The sequence below is a fragment of the Doryrhamphus excisus genome, linkage group LG9 (genome assembly GCF_037039965.1).
Source record: "Doryrhamphus excisus strain RoL-2023G ecotype Guam linkage group LG9, RoL_Dexc_Guam_v1.1, whole genome shotgun sequence".
Lineage (NCBI taxonomy): Eukaryota > Metazoa > Chordata > Actinopteri > Syngnathiformes > Syngnathidae > Doryrhamphus > Doryrhamphus excisus.
The window spans coordinates 2,720,406-2,742,214 of NC_136365.1; the positions used below are offsets into that span (position 1 = coordinate 2,720,406).

General features: G+C 39.9%; 4 protein-coding genes across 7 annotated transcripts in view; 3 read left to right on the plus strand and 1 right to left on the minus strand.

Moving 5' to 3' along the window:
- Positions 1-3,105, minus strand: part of grk4 (G protein-coupled receptor kinase 4) — a 52,981-nt gene extending 49,876 nt beyond the window's left edge. For both annotated transcript variants that reach the window (XM_058065198.2, XM_058065199.2), the window contains exon 1: positions 2,816-3,105. In XM_058065198.2, the coding sequence (XP_057921181.2) occupies positions 2,816-2,867 (52 nt within the window). In that variant the 5' untranslated portion in view covers positions 2,868-3,105. The remainder of the gene's footprint in view (positions 1-2,815) is intronic.
- Positions 3,106-4,528: 1,423 nt separating this feature from the next.
- On the plus strand, positions 4,529-14,465 carry LOC131139766 (target of Myb1 membrane trafficking protein). 3 transcript variants are annotated; one of them, XM_058089650.2, is made up of 15 exons: positions 4,529-4,714; positions 6,953-7,037; positions 8,018-8,096; positions 8,230-8,379; positions 8,513-8,647; positions 9,187-9,330; positions 9,483-9,599; positions 9,746-9,879; positions 9,950-9,992; positions 10,074-10,212; positions 11,226-11,292; positions 11,748-11,823; positions 12,807-12,866; positions 12,964-13,003; positions 13,102-14,465. In XM_058089650.2, exons 1-15 carry the CDS (start codon positions 4,642-4,644, stop codon positions 13,245-13,247), a joined length of 1,488 nt encoding a protein of 495 aa, XP_057945633.2. In that variant the 5' UTR covers positions 4,529-4,641; the 3' UTR covers positions 13,248-14,465. The 3 variants fall into 3 exon arrangements, with proteins under 3 accessions (XP_057945633.2, XP_078649305.1, XP_057945641.2); XM_078793179.1 differs by having other exon boundaries at positions 11,229-11,292; XM_058089658.2 differs by having other exon boundaries at positions 10,077-10,212.
- A 162-nt stretch (positions 14,466-14,627) lies between these two features.
- LOC131139779 (noggin-1-like) lies at positions 14,628-16,400 on the plus strand. The gene has a single exon (XM_058089669.2). It carries the CDS (start codon positions 15,304-15,306, stop codon positions 16,198-16,200), a length of 897 nt encoding a protein of 298 aa, XP_057945652.2. The 5' UTR covers positions 14,628-15,303; the 3' UTR covers positions 16,201-16,400.
- Positions 16,401-16,733: 333 nt separating this feature from the next.
- Positions 16,734-21,026, plus strand: get3 (guided entry of tail-anchored proteins factor 3, ATPase). The gene is made up of 7 exons (XM_058073427.2): positions 16,734-16,918; positions 17,759-17,906; positions 18,115-18,263; positions 18,456-18,606; positions 18,679-18,786; positions 19,391-19,588; positions 19,868-21,026. Exons 1-7 carry the CDS (start codon positions 16,779-16,781, stop codon positions 19,994-19,996), a joined length of 1,023 nt encoding a protein of 340 aa, XP_057929410.1. The 5' UTR covers positions 16,734-16,778; the 3' UTR covers positions 19,997-21,026.
- The last annotated feature ends 783 nt before the right edge of the window (positions 21,027-21,809 follow it).

Below are 21,809 nucleotides of genomic sequence, written 5' to 3' on the forward strand. Positions count from 1 at the left end.
ATATAGCAGCCAACATCTGAACCACAGGAGACGTGTTTTGCCAGAATGTGGGTATTTAAGAGCGATGTTTGCTTCAACTGTCTACAGTATGCAGTGTGACAGCCGCGCTCACCTCTGGAAAGGCAAATTGCAATACATGATTGCAATAAACGCTGACTTATGCAAATAGATATTTATTTGTAACATTAAAAAAATGTTTCTAGTTTGAGCTTCTGCAAATCTGACAGGAAGTAGTATTGTACAGTTATGCTTTTCGCTTACAATGGGGCCTAACTTTACGAATCAGCCAATTACAAAAAAATACCTAACTTAATACACATTTGGTCGCAATAGTCAATATGATAAATAAAAACAAATTCAATCATTTTGCCGGCCTCAATATGTTGACGTGTGCATGCATGCTTTATTTCCTCCTCTCTCTCTCTCTTTACCAATGATAGCATTTATCGGCAATAATTTGTCGTCCAGCAAAATTTGTTAGTGACATGCCTACTATTCCACCATTTTGAAATTGTTACAGTATATTGGCATCAATCAAACTCTGTCCAAACTCTTTCCAGCGACGGCTGCATAAACCAGTATTCGTTTTTTCTCGTTACAATGCAACTTTCCCCTCCTTCCCGTTTTTTCCCCCCAACTGTCCTGCATTCCGATGAAAAACATGCTGTGGGCCGCCAATGGACCCAAGGGTGCACTTTGGAGACCCCTGCTATAAACAAACATACAGTAGGCTATGTTTGGTAATAACAGTGCAAGAAGAAAACCTGTTTTAGGTTGATGCCCATATATTCGGAGTCAAACCCCTTTCAGAAACCTGTCTTATGATGCCGTCTTGGGTATGCAAGTACAATCTAACAGAACAGCAAAGAAAAGCTAAACGGTAAGAACTAACCACACATTATACGATAATTCTCCAGCACAACAGAAGTCATTTAAGGATACTTTCCTTGGATGCCTTGGAAAGAACAGGTCTATACCGTGTCCTTTCATGAAACTAAATAATAGCTAAGTTGTAATGGCTAAAATTTAAAATAGACTTTAATATAAGAGGGGAAAGAAATGCCTCTTTTTATAGTAAAGGTTGCCATGTGATAATTTTATATAGCGCTTTTCAAGGCACCTGAAGCGCTTCACAGTGAAGTGAATGCATTATTCATTCACTCCTCAGTCACACACTGGTGGTGGTGGTAAACTACATCTGTATCCACAGCTGCCCTAGGGCAATCTGACATAAAAGTGTCTGCCAATTAGCGCCTAGAACCTCTCCAGCCAAACACCAAACATTCATACTCATACGCCACTGTGAGCAGCACTGGAGGCAAGATGGGTGCAAGAAGTGTCTTGCCCAAAGACACATCAACAGTGACTGGGTGGAAGGAGTGAATCTGGACAACCTGCTCTACCTCCTGTGCTTTTGTGCATGCATGTCACTATCATGTCACTAAAAAGATTACGTTTGATTAATGTTCATGTTAAAGGTTAAATAACTGTTAATAGTTATACTCCCTATCCGTGTGGAAGTGGTAAGTTTTTGGCTATTTAAGTTTAAAGGAAATAACTTGAAGGCTACCGTTTAGGTTGCTAGCTCTCTAGTTTGCGAGTTAGCATGTGTCTCAAGACCCTGCAGTTGTGCAATATGTTGTAAATTAAAAGAAAAAAAGAGTATAAATGTGACTATAGTCGTGTTTTGTCATGTCTACAGGGCTCTAATAATACTTTTTTAATTTTAATCTGAAAAAAATAATTTGTCGACCCACCAACTATATGTGGTTTCTTAAGTTTTTATTATTTGGTGTTTTATTATTATTATTATTATTATATTTATTTATTACTGATTGATTTTCTTTATTCTTGATTTGTTTATTTATTTTTCATCTTATTTTGTTTAGAAAAATAAAAAGTAAGATATTTGAGAACAGTTGAATGTTTTATCAGAGCTTTTATTGTAGAAAATCGGAACCAAAGCACTGAAAAAGTTTGTATATTTTTCTGTTTTTAATAAATGCATTTTTTTTTGAAAACCTGATGTGACCCAGCCTTGCCCAGACCCTAGCCCCAGTGGCCTCCAGGTAAATTGAGTTTGAGACCCCTGAGTTAAAAGAACACTGTGAGGTACTTGTTAGCAAATATAAGTGGTCATCTCGACCATTATCTTCATAGCGTGGTGAGAACCATATTAGTGCAACAATAATACACCCCCCCTCCTTCTCCTGTGCTGCACACCCACTCTGCGCCCACTCTCTCTCTCTCTCTACCATCTCCTGGAAACAGATGCACTCTCTGCCTTTGATCCTCCACCTCCAGGTGATACCCTGCAGGGGGATCACCGTGCAGGCTCGGGCTGCACATCTGGGCCCAATGCAGGCCCCCCCAGCTGCACTCGTAGCAGTCAATGGCAGCGGTATACCTCTGCGTCAAACTGCACCGATCAGCTCACAAGCATCACACGAACAGGTACGAGGAGGGGGTTGCTTCCACTCCCGTGTTGTAACATGCCATTAAATGGAAATAGCCATTAAACCCCCCCCCCCCCGCCGGTGCTAGTGTGGAAAAATGCGCTCGGCCGCCTGCAATGCACCGATGGTGCAAACACTCCCTGCCTTGTTCACTCTCCCAGTCAACAGGGCCCAAACCTGGCCGCCTGATATACCTCTTGTTAGGACTGAGAACAGCTGATTTCAAGCGATAACTACACGCAGACAAAAGCAGCGAACAGGTATGGAGGACTAAACAGAAAGACCACAAGGAGGACACGAAGGAGCACTATATCGTTCAAAGCGAGGCTAAAAAAAAAAACACATTTTATCGCTCTTACCTTCTCTCGCCTTTAGGAGAACCGTGTTAGCCACGATATTTTCAATCTCCATTGTCACAATGTGGTCCCCAAGCAGTCGCGACACATTTCACTCAGCGAGAAAAAATGGCGTTTTTTCCTGTCAAATTAAATGTGCCGACGGCTGCGAAGCGCTTGTGTCATAGTAGCTAGCTTAATGGTTGCTCGTCCTTCCTCTCCATTACAACATGTTTTGGGAAGCTGTAGACGATTACGACGGGGCTTGTTAGCATTCACAGCCTGCCTCTCTTCCCTCTCTCTCTTCCCTCTCTCTCTCTTTGCCAGTCTGCCTCAATGCTTGCCTTCCTTTCTACTTCTCCTCCCTCTTCCTCCTCCCTCCTCCTCTTCGCCCCTCCTCTCTCTGCACAACCAGCAAGAGGAGGACTCAGTGCACACACACGCTTGCACATTTATTCAAATCCTATACAGATATTCATTCATTTTCTGACGCTTTTTCCTCACGAGGGTCGCGAGGGGTGCTGGAGCCTATCCCAGCTGTCTTTGGGCACGAGGTGGTGTACACCCCGGACTGGTCGCCAGCCAATCACAGGGCACATATAGACAAACAACCATTCACACTCACATTCATACCTATGGACAATTTGGAGTCAACAATTAACCTAGCATGTTTTTGGAATGTGGGAGGAAACATGCAAACTCCACACAGAGATGGCCGAGGGGGGAATTGAACCCTAGTCTCCAAGCTGTGAGGTCTGCGCGCTAAACACTAGACCGCCGTGCCGCCCCCTATACAGATATAAGAATTCTAAATACATTTGGACAATATTATTTGTAGGGCTATTATTTCTCACTTTGGCACATACCTGCAAAAACACATTGCAGTTTTCCATATTTGTCACCTGTTGGGGTCATGGGTGAGCTGGAGCCTATCCCAAGTTCCCAGCTGACTGTGGGTGAGAGGTGGAGTACGCCCTGTCCTGATCAACCGTCAAACATTGGACACAATATAGACAAACAACCATTCACACTCACATTCACATGGGCAAGTTAGAGTCTCCAATATAATAAACCAAATAAGATAAGATATGCTTTTATTCGTCCCTCAGTGTTAAAATTTGCAACATTTGCTGTATGTATATATATATATATATATATAAAACAATAACATTACAATCAACCATGGCTGTCACAGTGTCCACTGAGGCGTCTTACACAGTACTATATTCAATACTGCCATCTGGTGGACATTATGCAAACACTCAAAATTCAAATGCTGCGTCACAAAAAAATACACAGGAAGTGGTAATGTACAAGAGGTCTTTTTCCCTCCGCAATGTATATATATATATATATATATATATATATTATTAAATCTCAGTTAACTGCTAGTGTTTTTCGATTATCGCAGTAAACTGTTTAAATAAGTAGTGCTCGTTCACTATTGTAATGTCAGCACCTATTTACTATTTATGGGTAGTTTAAAACTTAAAAATACTTACGTTCATTTTAGGCACTAGATGGCGCTAAAGACAAATGTGTAGGTAGTCGAGTGCGATATTTGAAAAGCTCAAATCCTGTATTGAAATGTGGCTTTTAAATTCCAATGCTTGACATTTCTAACAATAGTTCAGTATTGCATTTGTTGAATTATTTACTTCCGCATTTACAGGCTATTCTTCGCGCACTTCCTGTGTATGTGTGTGTGCTTGCGCGCGCATTCACGTGACTGTCTGCTCTGAGGCAAGTCGCAGCACAGCAGAAAGGCAGCACTGCGGTTCTGTATTGACTATTTGAGTAGACTTTTAAACGTACGTTTTCCATTTGACGTTCGCTGCCAACTCAACAGGATGTTTTCGCTCGGAGAGAAGATGGAGTTTCTCATCGGAAACGCCTTTTCAACACCTGTTGGTCAGAGAATTGGTAAGTTGCACGAAGGCATTGCAGTTCCTGAAGAAGCCAAAACATAGAACGGAGGCAGGCGTTAGTTCTTTTCTAATTTTTCAGTGTCTGCTTTATGTTAAAGTGACAACAATCTCTACCCGTCAGTGTTAGAAGACGAGTTATAATATTTTATCCATGTCTTACATGGACACTCACTTTCAAAGTCCACCGAATGCAGATGTGCGGTCATCGTCTATGCACTGTTTGTCATCGCCAGCAGGGGGCGACATAAATGATTCAAAATGTGTACTGTTTTACTGTACATAAAAAAAACAACATTAAATTAGCAGAAATGGTTTTTTTTCTTGACATTGTGTAGATGACATGATGTTGCTGGTGGCTTGTGCGTCTTTTTCAAACAGCTGTGAATAAAATTAACAATATTATTAATTCATATTACGATAATTAATATGTTAATGTAATTAATTATTATAATATCAATATTATTAATATTATTTACCAAAATGCATGGTATGTGCTCATCGCACGGAGCTCCATGGCAGCCACATTTAAAGACACATAATTTAGTCCGTCATTTTCAGTTTAATTAACGCATGGGCATCAATGGCAAGCCACACCTCTTTTAGGATGGCAGACGGGGGCACAGGGTACCATTCAAGGACACTCCGAACATCACAACGTCTTTATTATGGATGTATGTGTGGTCTTTTTAATAAGTGGATATAGTCTCTAATGTATGTCTTACAGTGGAAGTACAATTTGCTGCATTTAATTATGATCAGAAAGCCCAGAAAATACACATTTTGTACACTCAAAATGTGAATTCAACTTAAATTACGTGAGCTCACCCCACACATTGCTCATTATAGCACAGTTAATGTTTGATTCCAATGCTCTGTTCCTATAAAAGTAAATAAGTAAGCTTTATTTGTATAGCGCTTTTCAGACACTGGAAGGTGCTTGTCACTGCCGTTCTTTCATGGAGGAAAAGCAGCACTAGCTAGTAGAAAGTCAAGTCATGTATTCAAGATATTTTATTTTAACATTTTTTTAATTAACGTGAAAACTAGAAAAGAGATTATGAGCCACTGCTTGGGTTCTATACATTAGTGACTGCTGATCTCAAAAATGAATGCATTGGCAACAAATTCCTACAAACACACTCCAACATAAAGTGGGAAAAAATGAGTGCAATCATACAGTGAGGGGTGTGTCCATTCATACAATAAATATGTGATGATTGTCTTCACATCCTTGCAAATGTAAAGTGTTATCTCCCCACTCAATTAGTGACAGAGTGTTGCAGGCAGGACTCAACCCTTTCTCCGTCTAATCTCATTCGCTCGTTTTCTCACACGTAAATGTCAGCGCGGCTTCAGCGCCTTCTGAGGCAAACACAAGCAGCTGACAAGTCACATGAAGTGCACGAAGCTGGGAAGTGGAAGTTCAGTGGGGGAGTAGATGCAGCAAGGCTAAAGAGTAAATGGGATTGAGAAGTGTAGGGGGGTGGAAGGACTGAAGGAGATTATGAGGAACCCGTGAGGGCTGGAGTAAAGCTGGCTGTGATTGCTCAATTGTTAAGTTAGGTTAAAGCTCAGAATGCTGTTTTGGTTATGTAATAAACGGGCAGAGGTTTCTATGTTCATTACAGATTGTGTCCTTTATTTTTAGGGAAACAACAAGCCTTTTCAGTCCATTCTATTATAAATATGTTCTACCCAGTGATGATCATGTCATCTGTTTCTAATGAATCCGCCTCTGCCAGCATGGGTTTTTTTTTTTTGGTATCAATAAAGAGTGCACGACCATTAGTATTCATTTTCTACCAATATAATATAGTTGGTGGTTATGGATGAAGTGGAGCATATCCCAGGTGACTTTGGCTGGTCACCAGTTTATCACAGGACGCATAGACAAGCAAGCAACCATTCACATCCAGTATTCACAACTATAGACAATTTCAAACCTTCAAATATGACCCTCATAAGGTCAATCAGAACAAGCAAACCCCACAAAGAGAAGAAGTCTGATCTGAGATTCAAATCCAAAACCATACTACCAAATACAAACAACCAAACTATGTATTTGTTGTTTATTTTGAAAATGAAAAGCATAAAAGTTGTGTCTCTTTTTCACATTTTCATGAACGATAATAGAATTCTCACGAAATGCAGATAACCGTAAGGCACGTTTTCAGAATCGTCTTTATTTGCAGTCTACATCACTTAGTGGTTGTATTGTGTATTCTGTCCGTAGAGCGAGCAACCAGTGGCTTTCTGCAGTCAGAGGACTGGGGGCTCAACATGGAGATATGCGACATCATCAATGAGACAGATGAAGGGTAGGAATAATTTGTCATTATTTTAGTGTCTTATGCAAAAAAAAAAAAAGTTTCAAATCCAGCTATAACAAACCAGGGGTCTCAAACACGCAGCCCGCGGGCCAAATGTGGCCCGCAGGACACTACTTTGAGGCCCCCACCTTGATATGAAAGTTTAATGTTAGTGCGGCCCGCGCAAGTTTGATATGGATGCTGTATGGTATCATGTACCCAGAAAAAATTATTATGTTTGATTAATGTTCATGTTAAAGGTTAAATAACTGTTAATAGTTATCCTCCCTATCCGTGTGGAAGTGGTAAGTTTTTGGCTATTTAAGTTTAAAGGAAATAACTTGAAGGCTACCGTTTAGGTCGCTAGCTCTCTAGTTTGCGAGTTAGCATGTGTCTCAAGACCCTGCAGTTGCGCAATATGTTGTAAATAAAAAGAGTATAAATGTGACTATAGTCGTGTTTTGTCATGTCTACAGGGCTCTAATAATGCTTTGTTCATTTTAATCTGAAAAAAATAATTTGTCTACCCACCAACTATATGTGGTTTCTTAAGTTTTTATTATTTGCCGTTTTATTATTATTATTATATTTATTTATTACTGATTGATTGATTTTCTTTATTCTTGATTTGTTTATTTATTTTTCATCTTATTTTGTGTAGAAAAATAAAAATTATGATATTTGAGAACAGTGGAATGTTTTATCAGAGCTTTTCTTGTCGAAAATCGGAACCAAAGCAAAGTTTATTCATTTTTCTGTGGACCTGCCAACATCTACAAACTTTTTGTACTAAACATGCAGTTTGACTACGTTTGTAAGCTTCACTGCTTTTACTGGTTTCAGTTTCGAGTTCAGTCTGTACAGCACAGACAAAGAGATAGTATCGGTTTCTCAATCGTATTTATGTCCCCTGTGGAACCACTGTGTTACACTTTACATAGCACAGTAAATGCGTAATATGAAAATGCAAATTAAAGTTGTGTTCCCAGGCCAAGAGATGCAGTCAAAGCCATTAAGAAGAGAATTGTGGGTAACAAGAACTTCAGAGAAATCATGTTGGCCCTTACTGTGAGTAATTTATCTGCACAGGTTTTTTTTTATGTTTCAAATTGTGTTGAGCTTACACAGAAGCTACGTTAGAATTAGTAAATATAATATTGTTGTTCTCTGGGGCTTCAGTCTGTGTCTCCGTGTCATGCAGGTTCTTGAGTCATGTGTGAAGAACTGCGGCCACCGCTTCCATGTCCTTGTGGCGTCACAGGACTTTGTCGAAGGCGTTTTAGTGCGTGCCATTTTACCCAAATATAACCCACCCACTGCCCTGCATGACAGGGTGCTCAGTCTCATACAGGTATGGTTAATCAGTCTATCATTGGTTGTAATACAATGAAGGCTTTTGTTTTTTTTATTGTTTCCTGTATTCCAGTTATTTGTGAATGGAAGCTTTGTTACATCTTTAAAAAGATATACTGTGCTTTTCTCAGTCATGGGCCGATGCCTTTCGTACTTCCCCCTCCCTCGCGGGGGTGGTGTATGTTTATGACGACCTAAGGAGACGAGGTTTGGAGTTTCCCATGACAGACCTGGATGCTCTGTCCCCCATTCACACTCCCAGCAGGGTGAGCCCAACCATCTGGTGTAAATAAAGCAAATAAAATGCATATATACTGTATATATTTATAGATTTCATTATAGATAGTAGGTCTGCAAAATCTGAGCTCCAAAATTCATACTTTCACAAACATTACAATTAGGGATGTCTGATATTGGCTTTTTTGCCGAAAACTGATATGCTGATACCGTCCAACTCTCAATTTCCGATATCATGAACACAGCATTTAAAAAATATTTTTGTGATCGGGAAAAAATTGACACAGATTTCGACCGATATCACATTTGTATGCTGATATCGGACCAATAATGACCTGACATCCCCAATTACAATGCTTAGTTTTGATTGACCATGTCAGTGAGGTATTTATTAAAATATACATTCACAAAAATAGTGTATATTTTATTGAAGGCATGCCTTTTGTCAGTCAGTGTCATGACTATATTATATTTGTGAATATATGATACAAGTTGTGCAGTACCTGATTAGCAAACACGCACGTATGATGAATCTCTGTGTTCACGTTCTTTTGATTTCATATTTCAGACCGTCCCAGAAAATGAGACGCCCGAGACAACGGGTGCTCCTCCCTGTCAGTTACAACCACAAACTCTTCCCAGTTCTCCCACTCACAGTTCTTCCCCTGTATCGCCGCCCAGCGAGCAACCTAGCCCCCTCTCTGGAGAGCAGGTAATGCTTCTTAATAAGGAAAGACAGGCCTAAGACAATATTTATATAGTGTATAAAATGTGTATTTGTGTGTATGTTTTCTCAAAAAAAAAATTTTTCCTACTGTCGTCACATTAAATATAGTGGCTTTATTTTGAAAATGTCCTTTCCAGAAAGAGAAGCTGCAAAGAGATCTGGCGCTGGTTAAGGGAAACCTCACAGTAATGTCCGAAATGCTGAATGAGCTGAAACCAGGACAAAACCAGCAGGATGATACGGAACTTCTACAGGTTTGTGAGGTCATGTGCTCCTTTGTCCATAATCATTGCATGTTTAAAGCATTCTAGGAAATGTTTGCCATCATTTTCTGCAAACGAATTTGATATCATGAGCGTAGACATTCCATGAATCCTACTCCCACCCTCTGTCCAAACAGCAACTATACTCGGTATGTAAGAACATGCAGACTCGGGTGGTGGAGCTCATCCCTCGGTTGCTGGATGAAGGACTCATTGAGGAGCTTCTTGTGGTTAATGATGACCTCAACAATGCCTTCATCCGCTATGAAAGGTATGCGGCAGCCACTTCCGCTATTCTATTTTTTTAAAGGACTAATACAATCTTATTTTGTTTATTTTAGGTTTGACAGACTTAACAAGGCACAAACTGCACATGGGGAAGAAGTGAGAGTTTTTGTACTTTTTTAGTGCTGTACTATTTTGTCATTAAAGTTCTATGCATGAACTCTTATTTCATTCTCCCAGCAGAGTTCTGAGGGCAGCCCGAACCTCGTCGACCTTAACCTAGAGTCTTCAACGTTGAGCCAGCCTGCTGTCATTGCAACAACCATCCAACCTGAATCCAACACTCAGTCTGCCAGTCAGAGGCAGTCAGCAAACCACAGTCAGTATCAGTATTTGATTTATTGCTATTAATAATCCCATGATGCGAAGACATTGCATTAAAGTCCTTACTAGGAACAAGCATGAACTCGCACTATGAACTGGTATTATCGTGGTACCACATGCTTACAAGCACTGCTAATTACTAACAAATAGGGGTGCCACAAGGACCCCCCCCCCCAACTCACGAGATGAGACGATTGGGTCCACAAGAATGAGACAAATTGAGATTTTCACATTAATTTTAAGAAGTGTTTTTATTAATTATTCTTATCAACATTTTAGCTTTTTCTAGCCAGGAAGGCGATTGAGGAGTGTGTCCAAACTAAGGATATTTGCGTTTTTTCCTTGTATCGGTATCGGCCGATGTATTTTTCCACCGCATGATTTACAGTCACGTCATGCTGCAGAGGAGCAGTCATCACACCGATGCTAGATAAATTTAAACTACGACAGAAATGTTTTGCACATGGTTGAATATTTATTCCTTTTAAAGTTGATAATGCAATTTAAATGTGTGTTTAAGAAAGCTGAATCCTACTGTTTTCAGTGTTTACATTTCAATAAATATTTGTTTAAACATGAGACCTGTAATATTTGTTATCATGGTCATTTTTTTCATGTAAATTGAGCGATCAAAAGCAGTATCGGCCACAAATATCGGCCCAAGCAAAATGCAAGGGTGATGGAAAAAAATCGGCCCAAAAAAAAAAACATAACGGTCGATCCTTAGTCCAAACTCTGTCTTCTTTGCCCAGTCGCTGATTAGTGTTGGGGTTACATTGTGGACGGCTTTATACAGCTTTCAGACCCGCATTTCGCAACTACTGGTATTGCCCTCTTGGCAAATTAACTGCAGACGCTTCCTGTGCCTTTTAATGGTCCCTTAATTGCACAAACGGTAAATTAGGGCCCGATATTCTTAGAATGTTGAAGCATAAGAAAATACATTTTGGTTCTTCATTTTTTGCTTGTAAATTATTATTCAGCTGTCAAACAACTTCTGTCTTTTAGAAGAAGAGGAAGAGTTTGACATGTTTGCCCAAACCCGAGGCAAATCCTTAGCAGAGCAGAGAAAAAGGTGAGCCCCTTTTTCATTACCGTGTTATCTTTTTTTTTACGTTTGTGTCACTGTTTTATTTAAACGGCAAGTTAACTTGGCAATTCTGCCTTGAGAGTGGTATCAGGGGTGTGGATGTGTGGATAAGGCAAATGATGGGGTGTGATTTTGACACACTCACACTGACTCACTTGTTGCGTTGAAAGGCAATGGCAATGCCCAACAAAGAATGCAAGTTACTCTGTGTGAAAGGGATAAATATTTGTTATCATTTGTTATGTTCATGATGCAGCAATTTTGCTGGATCTCTGTGTAAAAGAGACTACATACAATACACACATCAGGACACCATGTGCGGCATCTTGGCGTAGATTTAACTACTATTCTAGTATGCACAATTGTGACGATTGAGTATCGTGTATGTATGGAATTATTCATGCTTTATGGATTACAGAGTGAATATTTTGTTTGCGCAGTGTCAAGTATGAGGACCCAGGAGCTGTAGAGGGCCTTGCTGGGGCCCTGGACTCAAGGTTGCAGGTCACAAGAAGTGTATGTACAGTATATACTTTTATCCTAATTTCACATGATTAATGTTGTTAAACCTGCCCCGATTTCCCCTCCTGTTGAATTAATATGAGCTGTAACATTGTAACAGCTGCACACTTAAAATGACAAGGAAATGCATTCATTGCCTTTATCTATCTGACTTTGGATTTAGAACAGGGGTCTCAAACTCAATTTACCTGGGGGCCACTGGAGCTAGGGTCTGGGCAAGGCTGGGCCGCATCAGGTTTTCAAAAAAAAAAAAAAAAACGCTTTAATTTATTTTATTTTCTACAATAAAAGCTCTGATAAAACATTACACTGTTCTTAAAAATCTTAATTTTTATTTTTCTGCACAAAATAAGATGAAAAATAAATAAACACATCAAGAATAAAGAAAATCAATCAATCAGTAATAAATAAATATAATAATAATAATAATAAAACGGCAAATAATAAAAACTTAAGAAACCACATATAGTTGGCAAATTATTTTTTTCAGATTAAAATGAACAAAGCATTATTAGAGCCCTGTAGACATGAAAAACACTATAGTCACATTTATACTCTTTTTATTTACAACATATTGCTCAACTGCAGGGTCTTGAGACACATGCTAACTCGCAAACTAGAGAGCTAGCGACCTAAACGGTAGCCTTCAAGTTATTTCCTTTAAATTTAAATAGCCAAAAACTTACCACTTCCACACGGATAGGGAGGATAACTATTAACAGTTATTTAACCTTTACGTAATAATTTTTTCATGATACCATACAGCATCCATATAACATTAAACTTTCATATCAAGGCGGGGGCCTCAAACTAGTGTCCTGCGGGCCACATTTGGCCCCCGGGCCGCGTGTTTGAGACCCCTGATTTATAACATGCCTTAAATTTAAATTACACTTGACAACTGCAGGGGGAGCACCGGAGCCAAAAGTAATCATGTGACTAAAAAGGTATCTGTCTTTCTTTGTCATCCTGCTAAGACGATGCAAGGGACAAACACGCTGCAGAACAATGGGGATAAATGGCTGTCTTGTCATACGGTGAGATCCTTCATTTCTTTCGACCGGCACCATCACAGATATTTTCAAATATCACATCATCTTTGTTGTTTGTGTGTTGCTTGGTGTGAAAATGCAGGAAGACCAGTCCGCCGTCAGTGAGGGAGTCTCCAGTGAAGGTGTGCCTCTGTTTTTCTGTATAAACATTTTTTACAGTTTTCACTTCTCTTTCCTTTGTAACCAAGCTTGCTCTCTTGACTGATTTTTTTTCTTCCAGAATTTGATCAATTTTTAGAGGATCGGGGAAAATCTTCAGACCAGAGTAACCGTACGACCTGTGACACATTGCCCTCCACCTCTAGACTGACGCCGCAATCGACAAGGCCACAGGACAGATCACATGACCAGCTTTTTTCACTCTAGACTGAGAGGCAAGCCCTTAGACCAGGGGTGGGCAAACTTTTTGACTTGCGGGCCGCATTGATATGACAAAATTTACGGGGGGGGCAGACTATATATTTTACACGTAACAGTCCACCTGGTATTATTGTATCTGTAAAATTGTCATGCAATCTGATATTATTATTTATTATTTTATATTTATATTTAAATATTTTAAAAATAATAAAATATTATAATAATTACAATAAAATTTAAATAATTATTATTATATTATTATTAAGTAAAATATGCAAATATAACAATAATATTATATATAATTAATATAATAATTAGCATTAATATAATAATTATAATAATCATAATAGTTCTAATGATAATTATAATAATCTAATAATAATAATTATTATTATTTTTATTATTATGTGCTTGTGTCCCTTTTTTCAGGAGCACTTTGTAAACAACAGACCATGTCAAAAAACGAAATTGATAAAACCATCAAAAGGTTGGCTCAGGCCATGATGCCAGGTTGTATGTTGAGTTTAAATGAAATACTTTGGAAAGATTGGGCGGGCCGTATTCAAACACTTGGCGGGTCAGATGTGGCCCCCGGGCCGTAGTTTGCCCACCCCTGCCTTAGACTGAAATATACTACCTACAAGCATATGTATAGAGGCCTCTAATGTTTTCTCCAAGCAGTTCGGTTCACCTTGTCATGATACAATTTGGAAAGTCAAATTTAAGGGTGGGATTGCCATAATTACTATCAATTATGTAAAAACATGCATAGGCCGGTATGAGATTCTAACAGAATGATAACCTTGGGCAGAAATACGGTTTCACTGTATTATAATTACATCCCAAAAATGTGTTATTTTTTTAATGTCTTTATTGAAAGGAAGAGAGTACAACGGAACATATTCATTGGATTAACTGATTTTCTTATGGGAAAAATTGACTCAGTTAGTGTCTGTTTTGGTTAGAATGGATGTGAACCAAGGTTGCACTGTAAAAAAAAAAAAAAATCCCCGATTTTTTTGGTGCCCCCGAAGCCAATTCAAAGTTGTCTTGTCAAACCAAAGTCAAAGTTGACTTGTATAGCATAGCACCTTACAACATCCCAATGGTGCTCAGGGTGCTTTAAAAGAATAAAAACAACTTATAACAAATAAGAACAGGGTGAGATCAAATTAAGAACTTAATATATATACATTATCATAAGCAATTATGGTCTGCTGGACGGGATGTCGTCTGCGACAGTGCAATTGTAGTTTTGGTATCCCTCACATTTGACAGTACAAACACAAAAAAAAGCCATACTGTGACCTGAACTGTATTTCTTGGAAGACTTATGTACGCTTATAGAACGATCTGCACTACACCACTACTGTGATAACTCTGCTGTTTATTTACTTTGTGTGCATATTTATTACATGCATTATTATGCTGTTGATTCAAACATTTGATTTAAATCTAATTGTGGAAAAAGTGTTTCCAGATTGTTTAAAAGACAGTAGCTTCACATCACCATTGTTTGCCTTTGATCCATACTCTACATTTTATACAGGCAAAATAAATGTATGGTCAATGTATGTTTTGTGCTACTTATTAAAAATGAAAATCCCTGTGATATCTACCGTAATGCACATTTTCCTTGAAGTTTGTTTTCTAATGGATCTAAGAAGTCTCTATGGAGGTCTTAAGTAATTCAAGGCCAAATAATCCTCAATGAGGCATGTTTTCCTTTGGTGCGGGTTGTCTTTTTGATAATTTATTCCAATTCTCAAGTACAGGTTAGAGAGAAATTGTGATTTCTCAGCTGAATTGTATTTTTTCTGATGGAAATATAGTCTAAACAACCGATCTTTGCTCAGCCGTATGCTGACCATGCTCAATAATAAGCCCAGTCTATGTGAGATAAGCCTTAATTGTTATTGTTGAAGAACTCAAGGATGTCTGGGTCTTGGTACATGAAGTTCCTGTGGCACTCAATAATAGGAAGACAGAGGAGTAAAGGCAGAAGTCCAAGTAGAAGAAACAGATTTCATTCATCTGCTGAAGACCGCTCAGACCAAAGACGATGCCCGGTCGTGATGTCTATCTCTGTTGCTGCCTGAGTATATGTGCATTGCTACATGTGCCTGCAGCTTCCATGTCCAACATGTCCACCAAAGATCAACTCCTAACTGGTGTTGAAGATCAGGAGCACACTGATGAGGATCCACCATTGCTTTGGCTGAGAGCCAGTTTGCCGTCTTACTCAAAGCCACTTCGTCCGTACACCTTGCCGAGGACTAATCCCGAGGACTACATCTACATGCCCAAACCCAGACATTATCGCCCTTCACGGCTGCTTCGTATTTTGGGATCTTCTTTTGACCCATTCTGGATGTCTATTGGTCCACCATCTGGAAGCTCTGGAGTCAACACGGACAAAGGTAGCTGTGATGCTTTATCAAGAGGCGATTCCCTACCTGCCAGATTACCAAATGACACCACTTCCGGAGAAGATGTCAACATTACTTCTTCTTCAGAGCTGAGGGAAGCGGCAGCAAGTCAGAGGAAGAAGTTGGAAAGGAAAGCTGCAGATGTGGACCTCAGTACTCTGTCTCCAGATGTCACCACCTCGGTCCGAGCCTGGCTGGTGCAGTCCGCTACATGCGGGTTGTGTTCTCAGTGGGTGGATCTAGGCCCGGCGTTCTGGCCACGTTGGCTGCGGCAGACGGATTGCGACAAGTCAGACAGAGTGCAAAGCTGCTCCTTTCCTCCTGGGATGGTATGCGTGAGAGCTCAGATAACGCACGTTAAGATTCTGGCTTGGCATTGCTTGAAGATCAGAAAAGACGATTCAAAGCGCTTTAAGACTGACAGGTTTGATGTCAGCATGTTGATGGGTGGTAGTGAAGGGTTGAGAAGGTGTTTATGGATGGCAGTGCCCTATCCTGTGGTGACAGCTTGTACATGTTCATGTCAATGATTGTTTTTTTTTCATTAGTAGTTCCAATATTAGTCTTAGATGTACTTTTGCAATTGATTGTCTTGAATTACTGCAAGTCCATTAGCTAACAGAATTTTGCAAATAAAGAAATTCACCTTGTGCTACTTTAGATCAAAGTGTGTACATTTTAGAGGCTTGCTCGTGTTTGGAAAATGATTATGTGTGACAATATTTTTTAATTAAATGGACAAAATGCTTTAACAAACGGTCTCCCCATGTTTGTGATATCGTAAATTAGGTACACTTTACAAATAAAGGAACCCAAGACAACATTCAAAGGCTTTTATTGTCAATAAAGCAAACAAAGAGTGGCCTGTGTATGTTAGACTTGAAAGTTACATTTGAGCCTTTAAATATTAAATCAGTACAGCAATTAAATGACAATATTGTTTTATTCAATTATTTATCAAAACAAATCTAAATAAGTTTACACTGGCCTGTGGACAGTTAGGTACATTGCAAGTGCAATTAGGCTGCGAATAAAAATTTCGAGGATCCGTGAAGGCATCAGAGTCGGTTCAGCCCACCCGAGCTTGACGACAGCAAACACACACAAGATGGCAGCGTTGGAAGACGAGTTTGAAGATGCGCCTGATGTAGAGCCTTTAGAACCAACACTGAAGAATATCATCGAGCAGAAATCTTTAAAGTGGATATTTGTAGGCGGAAAAGGTGGTGTAGGTAAAACGACGTGTAGGTAAGTAAAAGACGCTCGTTAGCTCCGGTCACAACAGCATACGTTGCTAGCTAGCATAGCCAGTTTCCAGTCAGCATTCGGTGATTTTCAACATAGCTCCTTGCCATTTAATGTTGTCATACGTTACTTTACACAGTATAGCTATGGTGGAACTTGTTACTGTACATTAAAATCAAAAAATAATTTTATGTAATTGTCCTAAACTGCCTGTAGCTTATGCCGGACCGGTTAGCATGCTGTTAAGCTAGCCCAGCGTCAGCCAACAGACACATTACTTGTGTCTCGAACAGCTGGCTTGTTGCATAACATAAATTTTTGTGTTTATCTTTTGCGAGGCAACGTTTCCTGGTTATATTTTACGACTCAACGTTCTACAATTAATGTGGTCCCTCTTGTTAATCAGTCAAACTCCTTTAAAAAATGACGCACACTGGACACTTAATTAGGTACATCATCAAATGAGTAACACACAGTGGTTGCATTCTCTCCAAAAAGTTCTAATTAGTTGTTTAAAACATTTTTGATGTTTACAGGCAATTCCACTGTTCCACTGAAAACAATATGCAGACCTGTGATGAAGTCGCAGCTCAAGGTTCTACAGAGCATAGAGACTCTTTTTATAGTTTACCTTGAAAATTAAGCCTCTTCCATCTTTCCGCTTCTTCATCAAACATCTGCTTTTTCCTCTGAAATAACGCTAAATCCATAAGCATACGTGAGGATTCTTTGAGGCAGAGAAAAATGTTCTCAACCATATTATGTGATTGAGGTACTGGAATGACTCAAGGAATCATTTCACCCCTCATAACGTCTAATTTATTGTCGTATTTTGTTTTCCAGCTGCAGTTTGGCTGTTCAACTGGCTGCTGTCAGAGAGAGCGTCCTCATAATTTCTACGGATCCTGCCCATAACATCTCTGACGCTTTTGACCAGAAATTCTCAAAGGTGCCTACAAAGGTGAAGGGCTATGACAACCTCTTTGCTATGGTAAGTCTGAAGTTTCTGTGTGAAAAGACGTTACAGCGCTTTAAGAAAGTGCACACTTAGTACATGTGCTTGGACCTTTTCAGTCATATGACTTTCTTGCATTTTTTTGAAACACAAACCATCATTTAGAAAAATGAATGGCCTGAGGTGGATGTTAACAAATGCTACATTGTGATATCACCAGTAGTGTGTTTTTGTGTGGCTGTAGGAAATTGATCCCAGCTTGGGTGTGGCAGAGCTGCCCGATGAGTTCTTTGAGGAAGACAACATGCTCAGCATGGGCAAGAAGATGATGCAGGAGGCCATGAGTGCCTTCCCCGGCATTGATGAAGCAATGAGCTATGCAGAGGTCATGAGGTGAGACGGTCACGGTGAAATAGCTTGCATCCCAAATTAGCGTATTATTGCTCTATTAAGACTTAACATTACATTATCTATGGGAAGATGGCTACATCCACACTTTGGCAACTCCTCCATGCACCATTATTCTGTTCAATATGTATCGAAACGGGGGTTTATTCACTATGTTTTGCTTCTTCTGAAACTCAGGTTAGTGAAAGGAATGAACTTCTCAGTGGTTGTGTTTGACACTGCTCCTACCGGCCACACACTGCGCCTGCTTAACTTTCCCACCATTGTGGAACGAGGCCTGGGCAGACTCATGCAGATCAAGAACCAAATCAGTCCATTCATCTCCCAGGTGAGGATGGCACTTGGACTGAAGATGGTCACGCACAATGTGTCTGCGTTTTAATCTCTTTGTTCTTCACAGATGTGCAACATGCTCGGCCTGGGTGACATGAATGCAGACCAGCTGGCATCCAAGCTGGAGGAGACTCTGCCAGTCATCCGTTCAGTTAGCGAGCAGTTCAAAGATCCTGTAAGTCACATTGCCAGGCGATGATGAACAACGCTCGAACATTTCCATCAGTTGTCATTCATCTATCGCTGATAATTGCTTCCAGGAACCAAACGCGATAAATGAATTACCATGAAATAGGATTCAGTATTAATAAGCATAGAAGAGCATAGAAAACCTTTTTGTGACATTGTCATTACTTTTACAATTTTTAGAGCCCTGCAGGCATGAAAATGACACCCCTACACTTCTTTGTATAAATAACACTAATGTCCAGGCTATGGGATCACTGCAGGGACAAAACAGACGGCTGCCGCTGATAGAATATTGCAAGCTAACTCACCGAGCTAACTCATTAACCTCCCAATGTATTTGTTCAGTGGTTGCAATATTGCAAATGGAGTGGGGGAGAAGGACAAAGTAAGAAGCCAAAAACTTAACTTCCAATTAGAACTGACTTAGGGGGAATTTTTTTTATGGGGGAAAAACTTTTCATAGAATATTTATTTAAGATATTTGTAACCAAAAGTCTGCGAGGCCATGCATGTTGATTTCAGAAATGCGCTGGGGTCCACTGCACCACATACTCCCATGTAACTTGCCATCTTTTCTACCCCCCCAACAGGAGCAGACCACCTTCATCTGCGTGTGCATTGCCGAGTTCCTGTCCCTGTATGAGACGGAGAGGCTGATCCAGGAGCTGGCCAAGTGCCGCATCGATACACACAACATCATTGTCAATCAGCTGGTTTTCCCAGACGCCGAGAGGCCGTGTAAAATGTGTGAAGCGCGACACAAAATTCAGTCCAAGTATTTGGATCAGGTGAGTGTTTTTGTTGCTAATTTGATCACTGTTGTGTAGGTACACACACACACAATCCATATGGATCCTTAATTTCTCTCACTTGACTAAAGTATCTACATACCTACACAAGATCTGGGTTAAAATATCTGCTTTTAATGCAGTGTTCATTGCAACACTACAAAAACACATTGTTGTGCAGTTCTACATTATTGCATTTTTTTTTGCATTGAACCTCACTAGAGTACACATTTGAAAAAGCTGCAAACAGTATAAATAACAAGTGTGCGTTTCCATCAGATGGAGGATCTTTATGAAGATTTCCACATAGTCAAATTGCCGCTGCTTCCCCATGAAGTTCGAGGTGCCGACAAGGTCAACACTTTCTCTAAGCAGCTTCTGGAACCCTACAAACCACCAAACAAGTAACTCTCTTCCTTGTGGGACCACAGCTTCACCACTCCCCGAGCCCAAAGACCACGCCTCCCAGTAATACTCAACCCGTTGTGCAAACCCGAATCGTGTGAGGCCCGACACCTCAGTTTGGTGCTGCCTCTGTGTCATCTCATCTTCAATACAGTACTATTCCACTTTTGAATAAAAAAAAAAATCATACTTACTGTCCTCCATCCTGACTATCATCACTTTCCAATAACAATGCTTCTTACTCTACAAACCAACAGCTTTGAAATGGTCCTGGTTTGGTATTTGTCTTATTTTTAACTCCCATTTCCGGCGGCCCAGATCACTGCAGCGTCACTGTGTCAGTACAAAATATATCAATCTTTTTAAAATAAACCCCCACCTGTCATTTTGTCATTTCCCTCAGTCAAGACAATCCACATTACAGAAAAAAGCAGAACAGATCAGGTTAGGATTTGATTTCCTGTTGATCACAAATGTAATGGAAACGTCCAGCGTTCAGACAGGTTTGCCTTATGAGATGATGACACCCGCCACCTCAAACTATCCATGCAGTGGAACAAGATGGAATATTTAAAAATGTAACTGTACATAACGATTTTAATGCCATATTTACCACAAATTTCAAGGTGTTTTCAATCAAATAGGGCAATCCTCGGTGAACGCAGGGCGTTCCCTTGAATGTCATCAAGAATTACACATGGAACTTCATTGGTATATGATGCAAAAAGGCTAAAGGGAATCTGTATTTTGTTTATTTAAGCTCTGCTGGGCTCGACGCGTGAGGCTCCATCTTTTAACTGTTATTTTGTCCTGCGGAGCTCGTTCCGAGAACATAACAAAGGTACATACACGTCTAGCTCCATGAAGTATATTAAGTGCATTGTTATGAATTGTAAGTATCCGATGATGGGTACCCAGTCAGCATAAAGTAAAACCTTTTGTCAGTGAATGCTTGAGCGGAAATTCTGTTTTCTATGAACCTCCTTTTAAATGATGCTGCGAATGTTAATTAAATAAACCTACTTCAACTTGAGAGGTTTTGTGTGTTTTTTTTTAATTATTATTATTTGATGTGCCACTTCATCTCCAAAATGGATTGACTTTGGCAAAGCAGGGAGCTGCAGCAAAAAGCACTGTGGGGATACAGAAATTAAAAAATAATTGAAATAATTTTTCCAAAACAATGTCGAGTGGTTAGCACGCAGACCACACAGCTAGGAGACCAGGGTTCAATTCCACCCTCGGCCATCTCTGTGTGGAGTTTGCATGCGTGGGTTTTCTCCGGGCACTCCGGTTTCCTCCCACATTCCAAAAACATGCTAGGTTAATTGGTGACTCCAAATTGTCCATAGGTATGAATGTGAGTGTGAATGGTTGTTTGTCTATATGTGCCCTGTGATTGGCTGGCGACCAGTCCAGGGTGTACCCCGCCTCTCGCCCAAAGACAGCTGGGATAGGCTCCAGCACCCCCGCAACCCTTGTGAGGAAAAAGCGGTGGAAAATGAATGAATGAATGAAAATGTGTAGGCTATTACACTTGAGTATAGAAAATATAAATATTTGTCTAATAAGCACTTTTAGCAACATTAAAAAAATGAAATACAAACTTGTATGTATCACATAAGATCACGAAGAAACTATAACCGTAAAATGTTTGTTTTACTCAACACAAAAAAAAGTTTCTCATGGTCCAATACTTTCCTCCAGTCCAAGTTCTTCCGTTGCGGTCTGTCGCTTGTGCTCCATCAGCCTGGCGGACTCTCCCGGTCGGGGGCCGCGTTAACGAGCTGCTCCTCCTTGTTTTGGGGATTTACCC